Genomic DNA, 23,350 nt, shown 5'->3' on the forward strand with positions numbered 1-23,350 from the left:
ACTTACACATGAAACTATTCCAACTAGCTCTTTGGGAGCTTTGTCTTACAAAGTTTTTATTTAATGGTGTGGGGACAGAAAAAAAGTCTCTTCCCCTCTGTTACCGAGGTCAGTCAGCGTCGTTTCGACTCAGTCTACACAGTATATGTTGAGACAATGACCCACCCTCACCCCAAAGTTTTTTCCATTTGCCCTGTTCTCCTCCTCACGAGCACTGCATGCAGACTTAATGCACTGGAGAGCCGTGAGTCACACTGAGGTCGCGTTTGGAGGACAGAGCCACTGTTTGTGAGCTTTGGTGGCGTATCTGCTGGCCAGCCACTATTCAAACAATGACTTACTCACTGATTTTTAGAGGCCACGGCCTGAGGACATCCAGAGGTCAGAGTACATTATTGACGTTTATAAAATCAGCAGTACAGTATGCAATGTTTAGATTCCCCCCCCCCACCCCACCCCACCCCACAGTATCTCTAACATAAGCACAGGTAGAAACAAGGTTTGGTTATCAGATCTCCTGCTGCTCCATCAATAAGTTATTATAAGTTATTATAGGTAACTGAAAGTAAACAAAAAAAAAACCCTGTAAAACTAGATGTAAAAAAAAAAAAAAAAAAAGTAAACTGAAATACAAATAACAATTAGACCTCTGAAAAAATAAAACAAATCCTCTTTTAACTTGGAAAACCAACTAAAACAAAGTAAATGCATGTTTAGATTTAGTGTTTGGGGAAAAAAATACCTCATGAGGCTTTGATAGACATATTCATATTTTTTGCAATACATGTGCTGATTTATTTCTTTTTATCTTACCTTTGACATATTAAAGGCTAAAACTACGACTAAAACCAATGGAAATTAAACATTTTCAATAAATAAAAACTAAAGTAAAATTAACAAACTAATGTTGGAAAGTTAACTGAATGAAAAGCAAAAAGTCTGAAAGAAATGAAAACAAAAACTCACTTTTAACAGGAAGAAAACTCCAGCAGAAACAGGCTCAGGGAGGAGCGCCCGGTTGGGATTAGGGGATGCAGACAGGGAAACCCACATTAATAGCAATAACTGTACATTTTTACACTGTTACATAAATGGTAAACAAACTCGAACATGTCATTGAAATGTAAACATGCAAACAGAGATATTTTAAAGACTTGTGAAACAGACAAACATTCAAGTGGCCGTTCAGGTAATTTGCCTCAAACTAATTTCTCAAACTCTTGCTATGGGAAAATGAAAATGGGAAAAAAGTCAGAAACAATAACTGCTTACTGGTGTGGTTTTCTGGAGGTATTATTAGGCAATTTCCTCATTATCCTCCCACTGCTTTTCCCATGAATCAGTGCCGGCTAAATGACCAAACGATGGCTTCATCGCAGTGATTCAGGATTGCTGTAAAAGAAGCTGTTTATTGACCTTTTCCTTCAGTTTACTGTGAACCACCAAAAAACTGGCAACTGCCATTTTCATAGAGTTTTAGATCAGCCACCAGCTCTAGTAAAGCTACAAATGATTTCAGACTAATCCAAACAACTTTCACATTTATTGTTTTTGGGTTTTTTTTCCTGTAAATCCTGTTTGATCTGCTCAGTTCAGAGAAAATGTAATGTGTGGATTAAACCCACGTGTCCTCAAAGAGACAAATGATGTAGAAGCATGAAATTAAATCTGCAATGCTTTCTGTTGAACTCATGTTGTGTAATAGGTTTTCTATTGTAGGTTTTCTGTAATCTATCAATTTTGAGTAAAAGAAAGCCCCAACACAGCAGCGAGGCTGTTTTGTTCATCACTGTTTATTTGAGGAAGAAAGTGCACAACAAAACAAAAACAGTATGAACATTCATTGCTTGGAACAGGTGGGAAATTCTGCTAATTATTTTAGCTCTCAGCATATTACCACAATTTCTGAAATCAGAAAATAAGTATTTTTCTCTAAAGTGTACCTGAAAGAATGACATGCTTTCATTTAGAAAACGTGAGGGTTCAAACAGCAACACCATAAAGCAGCTGCAGCACAAATTAAAACAGGCTGAGAAGTACGTGAGTTTTTGATGCAACGATGACTCAATCTCTGCTGTGGTCTTCGTGAGATCATGTGCAGGGTCTGCTTAGAGAGGCTGCTCAGAGAAAGCAGTGTAACTCTTCACACGTGCAAAGAAGAAGGGTGTGTACATCCTGTCCAGGTCAAAAGTAGTAATGACCGTTTCCCCAGTCAACCTAAAAGCATAATCACGGTCAGGTTTAGAACAGAAATTGACATTTTTTCCCTTCTTGGTCACTTCTATTAGCAGTCCTGTGACTTACTTGTAAGTGATGTGGCAGGAATGGTGGATCCACACAAGCTTACTAAAACTCTGATGCCCCCCAGAGGACAGAGCCAGTCCCACGTGAAAGCTGTGTTCAGCCTCCGGAGCTGGGTTCCGCCTGCAGAACCGATTCCTTTGGAAGTCGGTCGCTTTCTGTCAACAGATGCGGTTTACAAGTTCAGACGTAATCCGACAGGTTAGGTGAAATATTATGGAAAACTGGAATTCACAGCAGATGTTCTCAGAGACATGGCACCTAAGAATGCCGAATATACTGTAAACCTGCCAGAAATGTGATAACTACAAAGCTGGCAATCAACCAGAAGAGATTAAGCCAAACTCACAGCTGAGATTCAGTTATTTCAGATTTTGTTTCTAACTGTATCCGTAACATAAATAAAGCGTTTTTTTCCCGGGCTCTGGGTGCTTCGAACAGAGGCATAGATTCTGTCAGCACCTGTGGGTCAATGCTGCAGTCTTTAGCACCCTCACACATTAGTAGAAGTATAACTTGTGTAGGGGGAAATCATTTTAGACCTAGTAAACTATAACAATACATTTAACAGTGTTGTGTTTATGTAATGCAATGTAATGTTATGCAGGAATGTTTTTGACAAGCACAACGCTGGTGCAGCCATGTACTGCACGCTAAATAACTTATTTGTGTTCGAGTAGAGGCCAATAAGAGGCCAACTTCTTCCATGAAAAGAAACAGACATGCTAACACACTGATGAATGAGGTACTAGGATTAAACTATGTAATTTTTTTCAAGGGGAAAATTCCCCAAATTGTGTAACTGCAACTGTATTTGCACTGTTTTAAACATGACTTTTTTTAACCACTTCCATTTATTGAGGTTTCATTTACTCAATGAGCTGGCCTTATTATACATATATGGTTATCTATTCATCTCCCACCCCTCAAATGCCTCAAACATTTCCTTACCTCATCTTTTTTCTTGCAGACAACAGCAAAAACTTTGGTTTGATTGCCTGTCTCCTGTGAGAGACGGAAGTGACCGAGCAGAACTGAATCCATTCTGAGAAATGAAGCACAATTAAACAATTGTCAATCCTTTATACTCTCTATGGGTCCAGCTGAGTTTAGAGAAAAGATGAGGTGTACCTGGTGTTCCTGGTACGCAAACGGGGAACAACGGACAAAGGCTCCTCAGGGGTGGTCAGCATGATGACGTGGCCATCAGGGAAGAAGCGGAGGTACCTGAGGTAACAATGTCATCACCAGTGTTGGTCAAGTTACGTGAAAAAAGTAATCAGTAACTAATTACTGATTACTTCCCCCCAAAAGTAATCCCGTTACTTTACTGATTACTTACTTTCAAAAGTAATTAATTACTTAGTTACTTTTTAAAAACACGATTTACAACCTGAATAGGTGATAAAGCCATAGATCTTTCAGCCCAATTCTACTTTTTCTACATAATCAATCATACAAAATGTAACCAAATGGAAAAGCATCTTTTTAAAACTTGTTTTATTAGTTTTAATCTTTTAACTTTATGCATCAAGCAAAAATTTTATTATATGCAACATTCTCTGACTGGAAGAAATTAGTTTAACATTTAAACCTATTTTCTGCACATTCCAGCACATAAAATAAAATATTTTTTGTGTTTACACTCACTCTTTCAAATAGATGCAAGTAAAACACAGCAGAAAATAAATAAAGTCCTTTGGTCTAGCGGTCCTTTTGCTCTATTTTCACCTGTAAAGCAGGAGTAGGGTAGGCGGAGGTTTACCCTGGTGCAGGTGTGCCGCAGCGGTCAGTGGAAGAATCCGCGAGTTTCTCTGTGACTTTCACATTACGTCGTAGCACACTTGGTGCTTGCTTGGAAGTTTAGAGGTTTTTTTCGCTGTAAAAATAAGTTTTCTTCCCACGCACGATGGACGCTAATGTTTTTGTCACTTTTTATGGAATCAAATTCAAAGTAAGGTCAGTACTTCCACACTTTAAACGCTGCACGCTCATACTCTCTCCCGCACTCGATATATTATCCATTGTTGATCTGCACACAGCTGTTGTCACCAACGTCGCACTTGCTTACGTCACTGTCATGAGACATTCTTGCAAAAAAAAAAAAAAAAAAAAAAAAAAATCACGGTTTTAGTAACGCAGTGTTCCTACGGGAAAGTAACGGTAATCTAATTACCGTTTTTGCAATAGTAATCCCTTACTTTACTCGTTACTTGAAAAAAGTAATCGGATTACAGTAACGCGTTACTGCCCATCTCTGGTCGTCACTGTCAAAAATGTCATCTGTGGTTTCGTTACAACTCACAATAAATAAAGACTACACTCAAATATTTACCTGTAGTATTCAACATGGTGCCAAGCCCTGTAAAATCCATCCAGTGATTCCTCTCCTTGGCGAATGTACGATGTTTTGCTGATATACACACCTGTGGAAAGAAAATGAATCATCCAGTAATTCGTTTACATTGAATATGGCAGCAATAACTTCTAAAAGCATCAGCAAAAAACAACACTAGTGGCTGGTAATTTGAGGCATTTAGCTCTCAACTGTTGTTAGCTGCATGTAACAATCATCTAAAAGTTTGCAGCATAAAGAAGTATTACACCCGTAACATTATTCCTGCGGTCTTTTTATGTACTGAAACTCAGTACCCTTCCAGCAGCTGCCTCACACTGCAGGGGGCAACAGTGAACTGCAAGTTAAGAGCAGGTATGCAAACGTGGGTGGCAAACTTTCATGAAGTCCTTATACCTAGAGACCAGTTGGCGACACAAATATGAATTTCCCACCAAATGAAATTAGTCACAAAGAAATTTCTGCCCCAAAAACCTCCTTTCGTTTGCTTCGGGTCACTAGCAGATTCCCCATAGTTTACATGGAAGACACAGACTCGTCTGCAAACACTGTACAGTTACACTCCATGATGTAGTGAAAAAACATTCCCCTTCACAGTAAAACTTGGGTTTTACCACTGTAACCACACGTTTAAAAATCTGAAATTTTTATTTTGAAGGTGAATGATCTCCACCGAGTAGCTGACATATGCTTGCAGATCAGCCTCCATGCAAACTACTGAAGATTGCAATCACGAGGTGGTTTTCGACAGCACCATATTTCTCTGTGACAAATTTCAAGTTAGCAATTGCTAGCAACTGCTCTTTTCCCTCTTCAACAGTGGTTGGGAGATGGTCGCTGCCAGGTCTCTAGGCCAACGTGATTTGAAATAAACTGCTATAAAAAAATAAAAAAAAAACATTACGTGGAAAATTTTACTTGATAAGCACGCTTGTGGTATCTGTCTTGATAAAAAAAAAAAAAAATTCTATGACACTCTAGCTCTTAAATCATTTTGTATCTGTTACAAAACAGTACCTTTGGTATTTTCCTGCACTAATGTGGGTTTAGAAACCTGAGGTGTCAGTAGTAATTACCATCAAAACGGACTCTGGGCCTTTGCAGGAACATCTCCCTCCAAGATGTGAAGGGTACAAGTTTAGTGCACTTCCGTCCCCAAACTCTTAAACAAGCCAAGCGCCAAATCTCAGGGTCTCTGGAGAGAGAATGAAAGCGAAACAAAAAATTAAGAGCTCACAGCACCATGAGATCCTTTATTGCCTGATATAAAATTGGCAATTTTGTCAAAAGCTGAGCTTGCTGACAAATAATTTGTCATCCAGCTGATTTCTTTGAAAGCGAGGCTGACCTTGCACAAATGTAAAACCCACGGCAAACCAAAGACAGCTGCTCCAGAGCGCGCATGTCCAGATCGCTTGATACAACCCACCGAAATATGTACATCAGGATTTCCCGTGGCAAAGCTGCAATCAAAAAAAGAAAAGAATGATAATGGCTATGTGTTTATTATGACTCGAGAGGTTTACAATGAAATTACATTAGAGTTTTTTACCTGAAATGTGCACCTGAGTCATTTCAACCTCAGGAGTGCAGATCTTTGGAAATGAGCCTTCCACAGATAGCTGCTGCTCGAAGTAGGCAAGTAGATCCTCGATCTCCCCATCAGCATCACTATCCTCCATGCTGCAAAAAAGAAAAATAAACACAGTATGCTCAGTTTAAGAAATTAGACTATGCACTGCTCTCATACAAGCCAGCACACTATATTATTCACCTACCAAACTAAAGCAAAGAAAGAAAAGTTGCTTTTGTTGTTGTTGTAAATGGGGCAGCTTAAGTTTTAATCCAGCTGAGTGATCCTCCTCACACCCTCATTATAAGTTCAGCCTAGGGCTGCTCGATTATGGCAAAAATGATAATCACAATTATTTTCACTGAAATTAAGATCTCGATTATTTGACGATATTTATTTAACCCTTTAAGACCTACCATAGAACCAAGTCCGCCAGAGCTTTTTTTTTTTTTTTTTTTTTTTACATGCTGTAGTGCCATTTTTGGGAGCATTTCAAGTTGCTATACATCAATACAACTGTTATAGCCCATATTTTAATAATATGTATGCATTAAGTCCATAGTAATTACATTAATTACAAAAAAGTGCAATAAACTACAAAAAAATTGAAAATCGTTGTTTTTTTTTTAACATATATTTCTACTTGGGGAAATTTAAGAGGCTTATCCCTCAAAACTTTAAATACAAAAAAGTTGCAAAAAATATTTGCAAAGAAAACAGCATGTGCATCAAAATAAACTATTTCCAGCAGTGCAATTCGAGTTCTAAGCATCCCAGAAACTATTCAGAAAAGTCAAACATGACTTATAAAAACACCAGTATAGGCTTTTAAGGCCTACAAGTAAAAAACTACATTTTCCGCGAAAATGACGTCACTTCCGGTTTCGGACAGGAAATGGCGGACATACGATAGCTCGCGTTGACGTCTTTTTCATTGTGGGAAGTGTTACGAACAGCTGTTTCTGGAATATTATGTTTTTGTTCCTGCAAGCGCTTTTTATGCAATTTTTGAAAAGCTTTATGTGGAAGGAAACTGTGACCGAGGACAAGCTGATGGCATAAGATATAAGTACAACTCCTCCGGTTTCATATGCAAAACAAATTATTGCGCTAGCTTACGCAGTTCCGGTTCTACAGGGATTTAAAGGGTTAACAATAACAATGTATTGAATAATGACTTTAAAAAATAATATAAAATAGTGTGCAAATACTGATAACAGGGCAAATGTTTGCAATATAAAAAATAAATGAAAAATGTAAACATCTATGTTTAGTGAACTTTGCAGTGTTGCTCTGTGGTGCAGCTACGACACCGTAGCAAAGTTTACACACTATGTCTACTTGATCCACGACAAGTAGAACCCATAATGTTTCCACACCACTGAAGTTTTTTTTTTTTTTTACCTCTCTTTTCAACCAACGGCAGTCACTCTCCTCCCCAAGTAACTTCTGCTTAGCTTTCCGAGCTTCCCTTGGGTCTTCTTACCGGTAATTGTTGTGGCACTTGTTCGAAATGCAGAGAGGTGCGCTCGATTTGCCACACGGAGCAGCGCGAGAGTAAAGCACGAGGGAGGGGCTAATAATCGGCTCAGTCATTTTTAATGATCGTTGAAAGCCCAGATCGTAATCGTGATTAAAATTCGATTGAGCAGCCGTAGTTCAGCCTTTATACTACTAGTATAATTTCAATAATAATTAATATAGCAGCTCTCTGTTTAGCATCTTAATTACCTCACAGGGGAAAATGATCCCCCGAAAAGAAAGCGATTTGCATAAGACTATAATTTTAGAACAACTTAATGTCTGAAAACATGCTGTCACAAAACAGACCTGCGGTAAGATTAAACAAAATAAAGTAGCTTACTAGTTCCCTCCACCTCTGTCTGCATCAGGAGGACGGCTGTAGTTGATTTTAAACTCAATGTCAGGAACAAGCTGCATAGCCATGCGATAAAATTTGATAGCTGCAAGTAAAAACATCAGATTAGACATGAGAAACAAATCAAACAACCTCAGAGAAATTACAGAACTAAATGGACGGCGGGTAAGGATAAAGAGTTGTTAACTTCTAAAGAGTTATTTTTATTTGTGGTAAAGTGCCATCTGTATCCTATGTAGCGCATACCTTCATAGACAGCTCCATTCTGCTCCTCCTGAGCAGCTCTCAAGAACAGCTCTGTGGCCTGAGGGAAGGTGACTCTCGTCAGTCATTTAACAGCTGATAATAATCGACAACACATGCAAGCTTACAGCTAGAAAAAAAATAATTCCCCAACTTGCCTTTTCCTCTCTAGCAATTTCTTGAGCCTTCCTCAGACCTTTGGCTTGGAGCAGTCGGTTGCTCGTTCCACTCGCTCCAGAGCTCGGTTTGAGCTCAGACATCCACTGAGCTCTGAACACATTGAGCTCCAGCTGGAATTCGATTACAACATTAATAGAGTGAGTGCCAAAGAAAGGTTTCAGCTTATCCATGCTTAGTTGAACTTTAACACTGCTGTTATAGCCTATTTGGTTTACAAACAGGCTATAACAGGCTATAATCGTTGCAAACAAACAAAATTAAGTCCTCCTCGTCTTTCATTGTACCTGCCTAACATATGAGAATTAATTTGGCTGCCATGTTTTGCATACAGCGCAGGTTTTGCCACTTTAAACAAATAAGTACATGAGGGGATAACATATCTTATCTTTGGCCAAAAGAAATGTTTTTGTTAGTGATTTCAGTGCTAGCTCGAAGGATACACTGATGCACAGTACAGGTTCGCTTTTAGGAATATTGTAGTTTTCTTGACCTTTATGCATTAATGACACTGCAGTTTTTGTTTTATTTTCAGAAGATAAGTTAGATGTACTGCTCCAGGCTCTGGGAAGGCCCCAGCCCTGACTGATAGCATAGTGTGTTTTTCTCTGCAGGTATGTTTTTACTACATTGGTAGTGTGTTTGGGATCATTGTTATGCTGAAAAATGAAGCTGTTGACAATCAGAAGCTTTATAGATGGTTTTGCATGATGGATCAAAATAACAGCACCTCCACCATGTTATATAGACGGCAGCAGACACCCACTGTTGTACCACTCTCCTGGCTTCAACTGTACATATTGATGACAATTTAAAAGAAGAATTTAAAATTAGACCCATCACTCCATCAGACCTGCTGTCACTGATTGTCAGTGCAAGTTTTGTGTAATCTGACACATCTCAGTCTTTTCTCCCTGTGTCCCCTCAAGAATGTCTTCTTACCACGCTTACCTTCCACTAACACCACTGTGTGCTTTTATGACTAAATAAATAAATTGCAAGAAAATGTGGCTCCTTGGAAGTAAAATTTAATGAAGCACAGCCCTAGAGTGTTGCACAAACCATAATTTATGTTGCTCACCTGAAGATCTGGATCATCTGAACTTTCATCTTCATCCTCTACTGTACTTTCAATATCTGCATTTTCGTCAGCCTGCACACAAAACCGAAGTTATAATTTAAAAAAATTAATTTACGGTTAACTATTTATATAAAAAACAGATTATCAGACATCCTGTATATAGCAGTCAATAAGGTGATAAATTTAGAGACTAGAATGGCAAGCCTCATGTAACCAAACTTAATAAACATAAACATTAATATATGCATGTAGCTCACTTTGGGTTGAAGTTAATTACACTGCTACTCCCTAAACAAAATCGATTTAAAATGCATATGAAATACGTAATAAACAACAATATTGTAAGTACACGTTGCTTTATATGCATTGCACACCGTTTTTTGTTGACAGTTTGATGCTCCTTGTTATTACAGCACACTTCCCTGTTCATGTTGCGGTAAATAAGTTTCATTTTTCTTTAACATACAAACTGTCAAAGTGGTCAAACTTGTTGCAAAAAATAGAAACTATAAAGTTCTGCTGTGGGCCTGATTTAGAAGCAACTCAGGTAACACAACCATATTTAGCTTAACAGTCTGCGATGCTAACCTCGGTGTATAATACTGTGAATTAATCTGCATATCGTTGATTTGAGGGTCTTGCATCTAAATGTAGGCGCCAAGTGTTGTAAATCAACTACTTTCGTAACTAGTTAGTAAACTAGTTAGCTTACAGCTCGGCTGAGCTGCAGGTAGCATTAAAAGAAGCCAGGTGACGTTAGCTACATTAGCTCGCTAGCTCGCTAACACTTTTCGCTGCATAACTGCCAAAAACACGGTGACCCACCATGACAACCTGGCCAGTAAGTCTCCTTGTTATCTTCACAGGCGGTCAGTATTACCGTTTACAGTTCACGGTCGGAGAAACGGACAACACAACGGACATATTTACGAGCTCGCAGGAACGCAGCCATTTCGCTGAGTAGCCCGGAGCCTCAGTGGCACAGGAAGTCAGGAGGCGCTGTGAGACTCGAGAAGCGCCCTGTGTCACTCCGGCTCTTCAATATCAGCTGAAAAATAAACATCCCTGTGTGGGGCAGCGACTAGCAGCTGTCATTTATGAGTGGCCTGTATGTGTGTGTTATATTATAACAACAACTGTCTTTAGTGACCAAATTGTTGGCATGTTAATTACGGGACATTAAATACTCTGACAGGTGCACCTGTTCCACTGCTGGTGGAACCAGCCAATCACATGGCACATTTAAGCATGATCAAGATGACCCACTGAAGCTAAACCTGAGCATCAGAATGAGGAAGAAAGGTTATTTAAGTGGCTTTGAATGTAGCATGGTTGTTGATTAAAACTAGATTCCAATTAACCACTCATCACAACCGCAGAAGAGCATCTCTGAATGCACAACATGTGGAACCTTGAAGCAGATGGGCTGCAGCAGCAGAAGACCACACTAAATGCAACTCCCATCAGCTAAGGGGAAATAGAGGCTACAGTTTGCACAGGGATGATAGAAGATTGGAAAAATGCTGTCTAGTCTGATGAGTCTTGAATTCTGCTGCAACATTCAGATGGTTAGCATAAACAACATGAAAGCATGAATCCATCCTGCCTTGTATCCATGGTTCAGGGTTGTGATGGTGTAATGGTGTTAGGTATATTTTCTTGGCAAACTTTGGGCAACTTAGTACCAACCAATCATTTAAATGCCAGAGCCTACCTCAGTTTTGGTCACAGTGTACCCATCTTCTGATGGCTTCTTCCAGCTGGATAACACACTATGTCACAAAGTTCAGATAATCTCAAACTGACTCCTTGAACATGTCAGTGAGTTCCCTGTACTCAATTGGCCTCCACAGTCAACATATGTCATTCTTTTTTTTTTTTTTAAATTTACTTATTTATTTTTGCAATTCATTATAATATAGCACCAAATGGTAACAGCAGTCTCTGAAAGGCACTTTATACATGTAAAAAAGAATGCGGACTAACAATTTAGGGAGTAGGGAAAACGATGATGACCTCACATTTATAATAAGGGCTCTTTTTTTTTCTTTAATCAAAGAAGAGTGCGAAACAAGAGCACTAAATGTTGCTCACTTTCGCTTTTGCTCTGCACCTAAACATCTTTTCCACTCTTTGCGTATTTTTTATGTTACTGGCTGGTCTTTACACCTCGCCATTCGCCCTTCACGATTATGTCATAAAATGTCGATAACTTTAAATGACTGCACTGCTTCATGTTTATCTTCTCTAGCAATGCGTGGACTAAACACAGTAAAAGCCCTTCTTTAAATAGTCCGCACTCCTTAAAAGCGATATAGATACATAAAAGCTGGTGTTTACGCTCCAGCATCTTTACGACGGGATGAGAGGAGGACTGCTGTGATTTGTTGAAATTAAACCGCAGGGTCTTTTCACAGCAACGCGAGATCTTGGTAATCTCTGTGAGGAAGGAAGGAGGGAAGGAAGGGAGGAAGGGGCCTAGCTGGAGATTTATTTACGGTGTGTGTTGGGTACACTGGTTGCGGCTATTCGGAGTGTAACGGTAACAGTTAGCGGGCTAATGGAGTAAGCCATTTGTTTACCATCGACTACGAATGACTGGCTATGAACTGTTGGCGGTTTGACGCGAGGAGGGTAAGTGCTGTGTGCTGCTCGTCGTTTTATTTTGAGTAAGAAGCCCATTCTGTCCACTGTTTCTCTGATGGCTTGTCAGCAGCTGGGCCACCAGCAGCATCACAATGCGGTCAATGTTTATTTCTACCACGCTAGCTGATAGAGGGCTGGCTAAAATGTAACCACAAACTCACAGGGGGTTGTTGTAGTATTAAATCCAGTCAGTCTGAACAACGTCAGTGAACAAAGCAGTAAACAGTAGCTGGTTTGCTAGCTCTTGCCAGTAGGTTAACATAATGTGAACCCCTCTTTTGAAATGATTGGTGATAAATTGGCCAATATAATCAGTTTCCTGATACTGTGCTGTTACAAAGAAAGAAAAAGATATTGCCTCCTTCTTAATTTGTATTCTATTTATTATCATTTTAAACGTTTTAGGTCATGAATAAAGCTTGATGTTAGACAAACATAACCTGAGTAAATGCAAAATGCAGTTTTTAAATATGAGTTCATTTATTTAGGGTAAAACAGCACAGCTATCCAAACCCACATGACTGTGTGGAAAAAGTGATTGCCCCCCTGAACCTAATAACTGGTTGTGCCACCCTTGGCTGCAAGAACTGGAATCAAGTGTTTGTGTTAAGTGGCAATGAGTCTGTCACATCACTGTCTAGGAATTTTGGCCCCTCTTCCATTAGTTTGGCCACATTGGAGAGTTTTCCGGCATGAACAGCCTATTTGAGATGCTTGAAATGCATGATCTTAATCTGATTTCACACCAGACCATGACTGGGCCACTCCAAAACAGACGGACAGTCTCCTTCAGGATTTTCTGATAGATATCAGAAATTCATGGTCTCATCAATTACAGCAAGTCTTCCAGGTCCTGAAGCAGCAAAGCAGCCCCAGACCATCACACTGTGACCATTATGTTTGACTGTTGGTATGACGTTATTTTTATGAATTTTTTTTGTTAGTTTTACTTCAGTCCAAAGAATATTTTGCCCAAATTTTTCTTTCAGCTGCACCCTTTAGCGCGGTCACCATGACAGATCATCTGCCTCCGCCTTATCCTATCTCTACCACCCCAGCACTAACCCTCTTCACGTCATGCTTCACTACATTCATTACTCCTTCCATGGTCTTCCTCTTTTCCACCTTCCTGGCAGCTACATATTCAGCATCCTTTATGTAATATATCCACTCTCCCTCCTCTGCCCATGTGTAAACCATCTCAGCCTTGCCACTCTAACTTTGTCTCCATCTCAACTTGAGCTGTCCCTCTAATGTTCTCTGATGCTGATATTGAGAATCTGCACAGCATCATCTAGGATAGCAAAACTATGAGTGATGGCTGCTGGAAGAAAGCTATTTTTAAACCTTGTTATGCTGTACTTTGGCACTAAAAGCCTTTGTGTAGAAGTAAGAAACTGAAACTCACTACGCAAAGCATGCAAGTCTTTCAGTCACATCTTGATGGAGGTGGACTTAAATTTTCTGTGTAATAACACATTGACCTCGAGGGTTATGATTTTTTTATTTTATTTTATTCCAAATCCTGTATTCTATTAAATAAGGGATGGAAGGGTGACTATAAATTGCATGCATTCAATAAAAGATATGATATGAGTGAGCTGGTGTGTTTATGTTTCTACAAACTTCCGCTGTGTCGTAATTATTTCCATGCAGAGTTGCATTACTTTTTCACCATGATGTTGCGTTTATGATGGGAGAGGCGGACAGTTGTATAATGTCTTCTCCAGCACATCCCAAAATTTCCCCCCTGAACTACTCAAAATCCTAGTATTATCATCTCCGAAAATGGTGCACTATCAGGAAAGGGAAAAAATAATAATTCATGTTTTTTGTTTTTTAATCCATATATTCAAGTAGTTAGCTGGCCACAGTTTTTGGTCACCTGAAAAACTCGACGGTATGAACTATGCATGGTGGGCGCATCACTTCACCTGCCTCTCTTCTTACCTCGATGCATCACATCCATCACTCTGGAGCATTCATCAGATCGCACGACCTTTTAGCATTGTTCCAGAGTTCAGACTCTACTGCAGAACTAACCAATCAAGGCTCTTAACTATCTGTGTGACTTTTTGGTTAGTATATCTGTACCTGGATATATTGTGGAAACATATACTTAGAAAGATTTAATATTGTCTCCCATCACTGACTGATAAGATTTAAAGGCTTAAAGAAATAATGTCCCACTCAGTGGTTAGTTTGTGGATCCTTTGCTGAGTGAACTCATGCTTGGTCTCTTTATTTTTTTTTTCTTTCTCAGCTCAAAGGACAGAAGTCCATGACACAATGAGTCCTCCACCTCTGCCTGTAGTCTTCTGCTGTTGTCACAGGAAAATCTGGTTGCATTCAGCAGTAGGAGGCGAACACATCTCTGTTTTCCACCCCGTTATTATCTGTCCCCTGACAATGCTACGGAAGGACAAGCATAATGAATAGATACACTACCATCAGACAGCTCGGGGATGGCACCTACGGCTCAGTCATCCTCGGCCGCAGTCTGGAGTCGGGGGAACTAGTTGCCATTAAGAAGTGAGTATCACAAAATTGTGTTTCTCTGTAATCTGATAGATGTTTTTCCTTCTTGGGTTTAGCTATAGTATGATTTCATTTGGTCTCGACTTAAAAAGCTAACTGTAAGCCAAGACACAGGCTGTTTTGTTTTTTTTATTTTTTTCTGTTATGTTATTTCAGAATGAAAAGGAAGTTCTACTCCTGGGAAGAATGCATGAACCTCCGTGAAGTGAAGGTGAGCTTACATTTTCTAAAAGTTTAACATTTTAAAGTGAGTGATGGAAAATAAATCAACCCAAATTTAACATTGAATCTGTTAACACAATTCTTCATTCTTGGTGGGGAAAAATGATTTAATCAACCTACCACATTTACTTTAAACACTTAATCCTTAAAGGATATCTTGCAGCCTCTTCAGTTGTATCCAGGCTTGAATTGATCAGCATTGTTGTGCTTTAACATAGTACCTTGTTTTCTGAATGAAATACACAGAATTATATTTATATGTGACACAAGATGTCATTTTTATGATTTTAAAACATGTAAATGTGCTTTTCCTGAAGATTTTTGTTTTTATTCTACTAGTCCTCCTTGGCAGATGAGGGAAAGAGGTAGCTTTGCACACTGAAGACTCTCAGCAGAAACTGATTTATGCTGTACTACACAGGAATAGTCAGCCAAACCAAAGTGGCCAGCTGGTTCTGGCTCGATGTGCATTAGAACACGTCATTTGACCCCTGTCATGCTTGTGCCATCCAAAGTAGTCCTGAAGAATTTAACATACTCAGAGAAAATATATGTTGTCCCTTTCACAGCAAGAAACATTTGCCTTTATCCTTAACAAAACTTAAAACTGTCACCTCACTGTAAGTTACTTCACTGTCTAAATATTACTTACATGCACTCACTGGCTTCACTAGTTACACCTTCCCAGTACCAGGTTGAAACCTCAGAAACTACTCATGGTATAGATTCGCCCACGCCATTACACCAACAACACCAGCCTGAACCTATGGTACAAAGCAGGATGGATCCATGCTTTCATGGTGTTTACACCAAATTCAAACCTTACCATCTGAATGTTGCAGCAAAATTCAAGACTTATCAGACAAGGCAACATTTTTCCAAGCTGCCGTTGTTCAAGGTTGGTGAGCCAATGAGAACTGTTGCGTCAGTTTCATGCTCTTACCTGAGGAGTGGCACCCAGTGTGGTCTTCTGCTGCTGTAGCGCATCTTTGTGCATTCAGAGACTCTCTTCTGCGTTCCTCAGTTGCTGTTATTTGTCTTACTGTAACTTTGATGCTCAGATTGTCTCAACTGTGTCTACATGTCTGAACGCATTAAATAAATTGCTACCATATCCTACTGAGAATCAAAGGGGTATTTGTGTTAATAAGCAGTTGATAAGATTACCTAATAAAGTATCAGTTGGGTGTATATCACTCATGAAATTCAACATGATAATATTTTTGAATTCATGATGTTGAGACAGACATTCTGCACTACAGGCAGGTACATCAATAAACACTGATTGCAACAGGAAACGTGACCATAAAGTATGATGTTATTACACGTGACTAGCTCTTCAGGATTTACAGTTAAAAATTAACCATATTTACCACATACTGGGCTTTAGTGCAGTCTCCCACGATAATGCATCTACTGTCCTTCCCTTTTATGGACACTCTCCTTCTGATTGGCTGCTCCACATGAAAAACCTTTGAATAGCAGTTGTGTTTGGGTTGCTGTGTGTCTGAGAGAACCATATTAGGAAATGCAGTCACTCTGACGTCATGTACAGCCAAGAGTAAAAAAAAAAAAATCTAAAATCAAACATGTAAGGATTACTTTTAAATCTCATTATTATCAAGTTATGGTATGAATAACAACATCCCTCATGGCAACAGCACATATATGACACAACTCAGAGAAAACATCAATTGGTCATTTCATAGCTAGCAAGATTTGTCTTTATCCTGAACAAAACTTAAAACTTTCACCTCATTGTATATTTCTGAATTGGACACTTGAAGTTACTTCACTGTCTGAATATTACTTACATACACTTACTGGCTTCATTAGTTACACCTTCCCAGTACCAGGTTGAAACCCCAGAACTACTTCAAGTTCTTTGTGGTATAGATTCGCCCACACCATTACACCAACAGCACCAGCCTGAACCTTTGGTACAAAGCAGGGTGGATCCATGCTTTCATGTTGTTTACACCAAATTCAAATCTTACCATCTGAATGTTGCAGCAGAATTCAAGACTCATCAGACAAGGCAACATTTTTCCAAGCTGCTATTGTCCAAGGATGTAGCCTTAGTTTCCTGCTCTTACCTGACAGGAGTGGCACCCAGTGTGGTCTTTTGCTGCTGTAGCGCATCTGTTTGTGCGTTCACAGATTCTCTTGTGCGTTCCTCGGTTGTAACAAGTGGTTATTTGTCTTACTGTGGCTTTGATGCTCAGTTTGAACATTAGCAGATCGTCTCAACAAATGTCTGAATGCATTGAATTAATTGCTGCCATATCCTACTGAGAATCGAGGGGCGGGGTGGTTATTTGTGTTAATGAGCAGTTGATGAGATGTACCTAATAAAGTATCAGTTGGGTGTATAACACTCATTAAATTCCCAGTGACAATATTTTTGAATTCATGATGTCAAGAAAGACATTCTGCACTACAGGCAGGTACATCAATAAACACTGATTGCAACAGGAAACGTGACCATAAAGTATGATGTTATTACACGTGACTAGCTCTTCAGGATTTACAGTTAAAAATTAACCATATTTACCACATACTGGGCTTTAATCCCACGATAATGCATCTACTGTCCTTCCCTTTTATGGACACTCTCCTTCTGATTGGCTGCTCCACATGAAAAACCTTTGAACAGCAGTTGTTTGGGTTGCTGTGTGTCTGAGAGAACCATATTAGGAAATACACTCACTCTGACGTCATGTACAGCCAAGAGTAAAAAAAACATCTAAAATCAAACATATTAGGATTACTTTCAAATCTCATTATTATCAAATTATGGTATGAATAACAACATCCAGCACATATATGACACAAAATAAGGAAAAGCATTATCACATAAGGCCAATGTTTCAGTTTGGGTTGATTATTTTTCATTATTTTGTTTAGAAAGCTCATAATGCTCTTAATGCTATTGTGTATATATGCTATTGCTTTATGGGTAATGTAGTGATGATTTACATGCTAGGCCATTTGGGAAATCAATGAATGCCTTTCTGTTTGTTTTTCACACCGTTTCAGTATTTTACTGTCTAAATTTCCTCACAGTGCAACAGTCACACACCAGCTCTAAGAGCAGAAGGTGATTCTTGTGTGCTGTTGGTTTTGAGCTCTGTTCCCCACCCCGGCCTACACACACCCCTTTCTAGAGCTTAACCTTGATACAGCAGACACGAGTAGAACATGCTGCTCCTTTGAGTCCTGCTGAGTAGATTTATAATTACAGCATGCTATCATGAAATCTGAGACCCATTATGGCTTTCCTCCCCCTTACTAAAATATAGCATGGTTAAACCTATACCATCCCAGTGCATGGGAAAGTGTATATTTCTCCATTCTGCTTTCTATTTATTCCATATCTCTTCCCCCCCCACACTTTTTTTTTTTAAATTGTAAGCATAAATCCCACCTTTGCAGCATTTCACCCTCCAAACTACACCCTACCTATACCTACAAGGGTTTTTGGTAGTTGTAGGGTGTGCTTCTGAATGTGCTGCAGTGACCTCTGTGTGTTGTCCAGCATGTTTAGATTCATTTATTTCTCCCTCTGCTTCGGCTTTATGGAGTCCACATTGTGTTAATGCTTGTGTCTATTCTTGCAGTCCTTAAAGAAGCTGAACCATGCTAACGTGATCAAGCTTAAGGAGGTAATTCGGGAAAATGATCACCTCTACTTTATATTTGAGTACATGAAGGAGAATTTGTACCAGCTCATGAAAGACAGGTGTGTGCAGTGATTTAGGTATTTCCATATTTGAAAGTGTATTTGAGTAAGGTTTGCTGTTTCTGTACTCATCCAGCTTTGAATGGTTTCTTTGTGCAGGACCCGGTTATTTCCTGAATCTACTGTAAGAAATATCATGTTTCAGATACTTCAGGGGCTCGCCTTCATTCATAAACATGGTACGTCTGGTTTGGTTTGGTTTGTTTTTTTGTTGTTTTTACTCCAGGGTGTTCATTAAATATTGCATCCCTGCCATTTCAATCTGGCGAGATGCTCATGCACGCGTCTCTGGTTAGGTTTTTTCCACAGGGATATGAAGCCAGAGAATCTTCTGTGCATGGGCCCAGAGCTGGTGAAAATAGCTGACTTTGGGCTTGCCCGAGAGATCAGATCTCGACCGCCTTACACGGATTATGTTTCAACTAGATGGTGATTTGATTTTTTTTTTGTTTGTTTGTTTTCGAGCAAACGTAGTTCTCATGTACTTGAAGGATGCCTAAGTCCTCTTACTCTTCTTTTTGTACCAGGTACCGAGCTCCAGAGGTGCTCCTCAGATCCACATCCTACAGTTCACCTATAGACCAGTGGGCAGTTGGCTGCATTATGGCAGAGCTGTATACCCTCAGGCCTCTTTTCCCAGGATCCAGTGAAGTAGACACCATATTCAAGATTTGCCAAGTCTTGGGTACACCAAAGAAGGTAGTTATTCACACACAGAGCCAAAAACATTTTGAGTTTGGGAGAAACAAGGTGTTACTTAATAAGAGTTGGTGTCCACCTCACTGAAACTCTATAGTGTGAGGAGCCATCTTTAAAAAAGGGTCTTTTAAAAAGACTCTTTGAGTCCTCCTTATTTGCTGTGTGCAGTTTGAGTCGACTTCTGTCAAACTAAGTGCTTATTAGTGTTGAGAACTGCTTGTGATCCTTTAGAAACATGCTACGGTGCATATGGTGGAATCATAAGGACAGGCTTGAGTGGGCGCGATCATGTCTACTGTTGGCAACGCAGCGAGAATGTGAAGCTTTCTGAGTTTTTCAAGTCTCAAAACGTGAACCGTGGACTGACTCCTCCTTCTAGAATGATTGGTCCGAGGGATATCAGCTGGCCAGTGCTATGAATTTCCGTTGGCCTCAGTGTGTTCCCAGTAATCTGAAAACACTGATCCCAAATGCAAGTCCTGAAGCCATCCATCTGATGACCGACCTGCTGCAGTGGGATCCCAAGAAGAGACCAGCGTCTGCCCAGGTAGTGTCTGATTTGATGTCCTGGTATTTCCATTACTCTGTGCAGCTTAGCGAAGAGAACAAATACTTTTTTTTTTCACAGGCTCTCAGGTATTCGTACTTCCATGTTGGCCAAGCTTTGGGGACGCCTCAGCAGATCTTGGAGCAGGGCAGGCCTCAGCCGAGCCGTGTGCCAATGCAGACTCCTTTACAGTCTCAACAGATGTTGCAGCAGCAGCCTCTGCTGCTTAAGCCTGTGCCCCCCTCCCAGCCTCCTCCTCCCAACCAACACTGCTCGCCCTCCAGGCCTCTTCAGCAGGTCCAGCACTCCCCTGCATCGGCAGCCGCCCAGGCTGCAGCGTACCAGCGGCACACAGAGCTGGTGCGAGAGCAGCAGCAGCCAAAGCACATCCTGAAGCAGGAGCAGACTGAGGGAACGCCGCAGAGCCATCTTCCTTACATCGTTGACAAGACTCTCCAGTGCAAGGTGAGGCTCCTAAATGCTTTGAAAAATCTGTGTAATCCACATCTGAGTAGCGCAAATGTAGAGCACAGAAAAAATGAATCAGTGAAAGGCTAAAGAGACAAGTTGTTGCATTGTCTTTATATTCTTGGCCAATCTTGGTGTAGCAAACGAGGCAGGAGCCAGAAAATGCAAACCTGCTGAGCTATCAGTTGAAACCTAAAGGAGGAGGAGGGCGGCGGCGGTGGGGCCACGGCACAGGGCACCTCAAGGGTGACGACTGGGACGACTACGAAGAAACTGATCTGACGTCTATAAGTATTCTTGGGAAAAGTAACTTCTCCACACAGAAGTCGAGGCAGGGAGAGGGCACGCCGAGCAGGTGAGGCTCTGATCTGTTTGTGACATTTGCACATTAGTTATGTGCATGCTGGTTATTCAGATCCCTCCACTTTTTTGTCTCACAGATATGGAAATATTCTGGATTTTAGCCGACCCACTGGAAATGAAGATGCACCTTTAAACCTGAACAAGACTGCATCCTATCAAGAGCCATCAAGAACTGCCTCTGCTAAGCAACATTACTTGAGGCAGTCGAGATATTTACCTGGTAATAAACAGTGTATTTTTATACATAGCAGAAGTAAGGGATGGGCTTTATTTAAAAAAAAAAAAATCTATAATGTTGGGTCTCAGTTAATAGGTTTACCTAGCTCTGTTATTCTTAAATGTTGCCCATTTAAGAGTCTAATATTTATGATTGCCTTTCTGTTCATTTCAGGCATTAGTACAAAGAAGAACGTGGCCATAAATGCCAGTAAAGACTTCACTGGAAGCCATCTTTGGGGCAGCAGTAGTATTCCATTCGGAGGGACTCTGCCGAGTAGAGGCGCTCACGGTAACTTCACTGTAACCTTTAGACTCTTTGTTGTTGTTGTTGTTAAAGAGGTTCAAAGTAATGGGCTTTTGCTTTTAACTATCAGGCACAAATACAGTCCCAGGTGGATACATGCCATCTTTTTACAAAAAAGACAGCGGCTCTGCCGGTCACAGAGGGCATCAGGGTCCTTCAGTGGAGACAACAGCATCAAGTGAGCACAGATCTGAGCTTTCTTTGATACCCAGTTCTTAAAAAAGGAATTTATAAAGGGAAAAAAACACTGCCTTCAAAACCCGCTTTTCGTGTTTCTTTGTTGCCGTTTCAGATTATGCAACATGGCGGTCTGGCCGGAGCCAGATGAACACGTCTGCCAACATGCCATCGACCAACAAAAGCACCCCGGGTCTGCTGCCTCGCCCGCCGCTGCAGACTATTCATGGGCGAACGGACTGGTCTGCCAAATACGGACACCGCTAGTGGCCTCGCCCCTGAGCTCCGATCTGTGCCCTAAGAACTGTTTCTCTCCAAAGAGTAGGCATAGTCGTTTTATAATCAAAATGTGTACATAAATCTTACACAGCAATAAATTCAGTTTTGTCGTGCGCACCATGGATGTTGTGATATGTAAAATATTTAAGTAAACAGGTAGAATGCAACCTGCCAAAATGTGAGCCCAGATTTGCTCATCAGTGTTTTATTTTGTATTTCTGGAGCTGAACGTATGCCCTGCGGAGGTTGCATTCGCAGTTTTGTATCATATCTGTTGTTTACCACATGTACACTTTATATGCATACTGTAACTATTCACTGTGACATTTTTTGGCTGACAAGTTACTTTGCCTCTGTACAGTAGTAATGTTTTTCTTTTTACATGATTATTCTTTTGTTTTACAGTGATTGCATTTCCAATCAGGTAGCTGTCATTTATGTGTTATCTCCTTTTTTATGTCACTGAATTTTAATGCAATTCAAGGGGTTGTGACATTGTATAGATCCGTTTCTGTTCAGTAACACATTTAACCCCTCTCGGCCAAACTGAGTGTAATTATTGAAATGCAGGTTATCAAGTACAATTAAACTTTTTGACTGGGTACTGGTATTCGCACAGTTTATTCTTTTATGAAGCAATTGTAGTCGATTGAAACGTTTTATTGTTATTTCTTTTAAATGGAACTATTACCTGTCAGCCCAGTTTCCATGTCAGGCCCACAGCTGCTGCAGGATGAGCACAGCTTGGCTGCTGGATTACTCTGTCAGGGATTAATCCAGCTATTAATACTAAAGCAGATAGGTTGGGAAATATTTGGAAAGTGACACAGTTTTCATCATTTTAACTCAAAATTGGATTCTGCTTGAAGCTTTCAAGGGGTTTAACTAAAATATTCCATCAGTTGGTGTAACTAGTTTATACTCCTACCTTCTTAGATGGATTTGCTTTATTTTTCCAGCCTAAGGATGACCTGTTTCGCTTGCACAGAGAGCTCCTCTGACTCCTTGTTGTTTCAGATCGTCAGCCTATTCAACGTATGACAGCTCACAGCTGTACCTGTCAAATTCTGTTTTCTTGCTTTAAAAGGAAGAAGGCGGGATATTGAAGAACTGCATGTCCTAAACCTTTGCTCCAGTCTACATGTGAATAGCCTCATGTTAAAGTAGACATTCTGCACTTTGAGCCCATTTTCATTATTCAGCTGTAACTTGAATATATTTTGGCAAACGGCTTAATAGCAAGTAGTACGGTGTTGTGCAAACGTCTTGCAACATCCTTCATTTCTTTATAATTTTCTTACAAGGAGCCAGATGTTATTATTATTTTATTGTGGTCTTGAGAAATAGTTCTCCAGGCTTTCTGGAGGCATTTCCAAATTTTTCTTTGGGATTTGGCTGATTATTATTATTTATTTTATTTTTAACAAGAATGTTCTTTTTCTCAAGCCACTTTAACACTGACCTATGAATCATTAAAGCATCAAAAAAGGGACATAGCTGAGGGATAAGCCAGATTTCTGTCTACATATAACAGAC

At 40.0% G+C, this 23,350-nt stretch overlaps 2 protein-coding genes across 3 annotated transcripts; one reads left to right on the forward strand and one right to left on the reverse strand.

The window, feature by feature from the left end:
- Nucleotides 1–1,775: 1,775 nt before the first annotated feature.
- Nucleotides 1,776–10,726, reverse strand: fbxo9 (F-box protein 9). The gene is made up of 13 exons (XM_026189161.2): nucleotides 10,436–10,726; nucleotides 9,611–9,682; nucleotides 8,511–8,642; nucleotides 8,356–8,413; nucleotides 8,095–8,194; nucleotides 6,210–6,340; nucleotides 6,006–6,120; nucleotides 5,734–5,852; nucleotides 4,637–4,727; nucleotides 3,433–3,528; nucleotides 3,253–3,346; nucleotides 2,305–2,459; nucleotides 1,776–2,217 (listed from the first exon to the last, which is right to left on the reverse strand). Exons 1-13 carry the CDS (start codon nucleotides 10,436–10,438, stop codon nucleotides 2,109–2,111), a joined length of 1,275 nt encoding a protein of 424 aa, XP_026044946.1. The 5' UTR covers nucleotides 10,439–10,726; the 3' UTR covers nucleotides 1,776–2,108.
- Nucleotides 10,727–12,041: 1,315 nt separating this feature from the next.
- On the forward strand, nucleotides 12,042–22,416 carry cilk1 (ciliogenesis associated kinase 1). 2 transcript variants are annotated; one of them, XM_026189137.2, is made up of 14 exons: nucleotides 12,042–12,244; nucleotides 14,520–14,788; nucleotides 14,951–15,005; nucleotides 18,637–18,758; nucleotides 18,858–18,937; nucleotides 19,055–19,187; nucleotides 19,286–19,457; nucleotides 19,837–20,004; nucleotides 20,086–20,469; nucleotides 20,613–20,827; nucleotides 20,913–21,055; nucleotides 21,227–21,343; nucleotides 21,429–21,536; nucleotides 21,651–22,416. In XM_026189137.2, exons 2-14 carry the CDS (start codon nucleotides 14,688–14,690, stop codon nucleotides 21,800–21,802), a joined length of 1,950 nt encoding a protein of 649 aa, XP_026044922.1. In that variant the 5' UTR covers nucleotides 12,042–12,244; nucleotides 14,520–14,687; the 3' UTR covers nucleotides 21,803–22,416. The 2 variants fall into 2 exon arrangements, with proteins under 2 accessions (XP_026044922.1, XP_026044923.1); XM_026189138.2 differs by lacking the exons at nucleotides 12,042–12,244; nucleotides 14,520–14,788 and adding an exon at nucleotides 18,083–18,116.
- The last annotated feature ends 934 nt before the right edge of the window (nucleotides 22,417–23,350 follow it).

This window comes from Astatotilapia calliptera, chromosome 13, assembly GCF_964374335.1.
Source record: "Astatotilapia calliptera chromosome 13, fAstCal68.1, whole genome shotgun sequence".
Lineage (NCBI taxonomy): Eukaryota > Metazoa > Chordata > Actinopteri > Cichliformes > Cichlidae > Astatotilapia > Astatotilapia calliptera.

Bases quoted from the DNA above. Each gene is read 5' to 3' on its own strand.
- fbxo9 (XM_026189161.2), bottom strand. The intron at 8,414-8,510 runs GCAAGTTGGGGA...ACCTTCCCTCAG, and splicing joins AAATTGCTAGAGAGGAAAAG to GCCACAGAGCTGTTCTTGAG. The intron at 2,460-3,252 runs GTAAGGAAATGT...ATCTGTTGACAG, and splicing joins TCTGCAAGAAAAAAGATGAG to AAAGCGACCGACTTCCAAAG.
- cilk1 (XM_026189137.2), top strand. From the start codon at position 14,688: ATGAATAGATACACTACCATCAGACAGCTCGGGGATGGCACCTACGGC. The intron at 15,006-18,636 runs GTGAGCTTACAT...CTATTCTTGCAG, and splicing joins TGAACCTCCGTGAAGTGAAG to TCCTTAAAGAAGCTGAACCA. The intron at 21,056-21,226 runs GTAATAAACAGT...TGTTCATTTCAG, and splicing joins GCAGTCGAGATATTTACCTG to GCATTAGTACAAAGAAGAAC.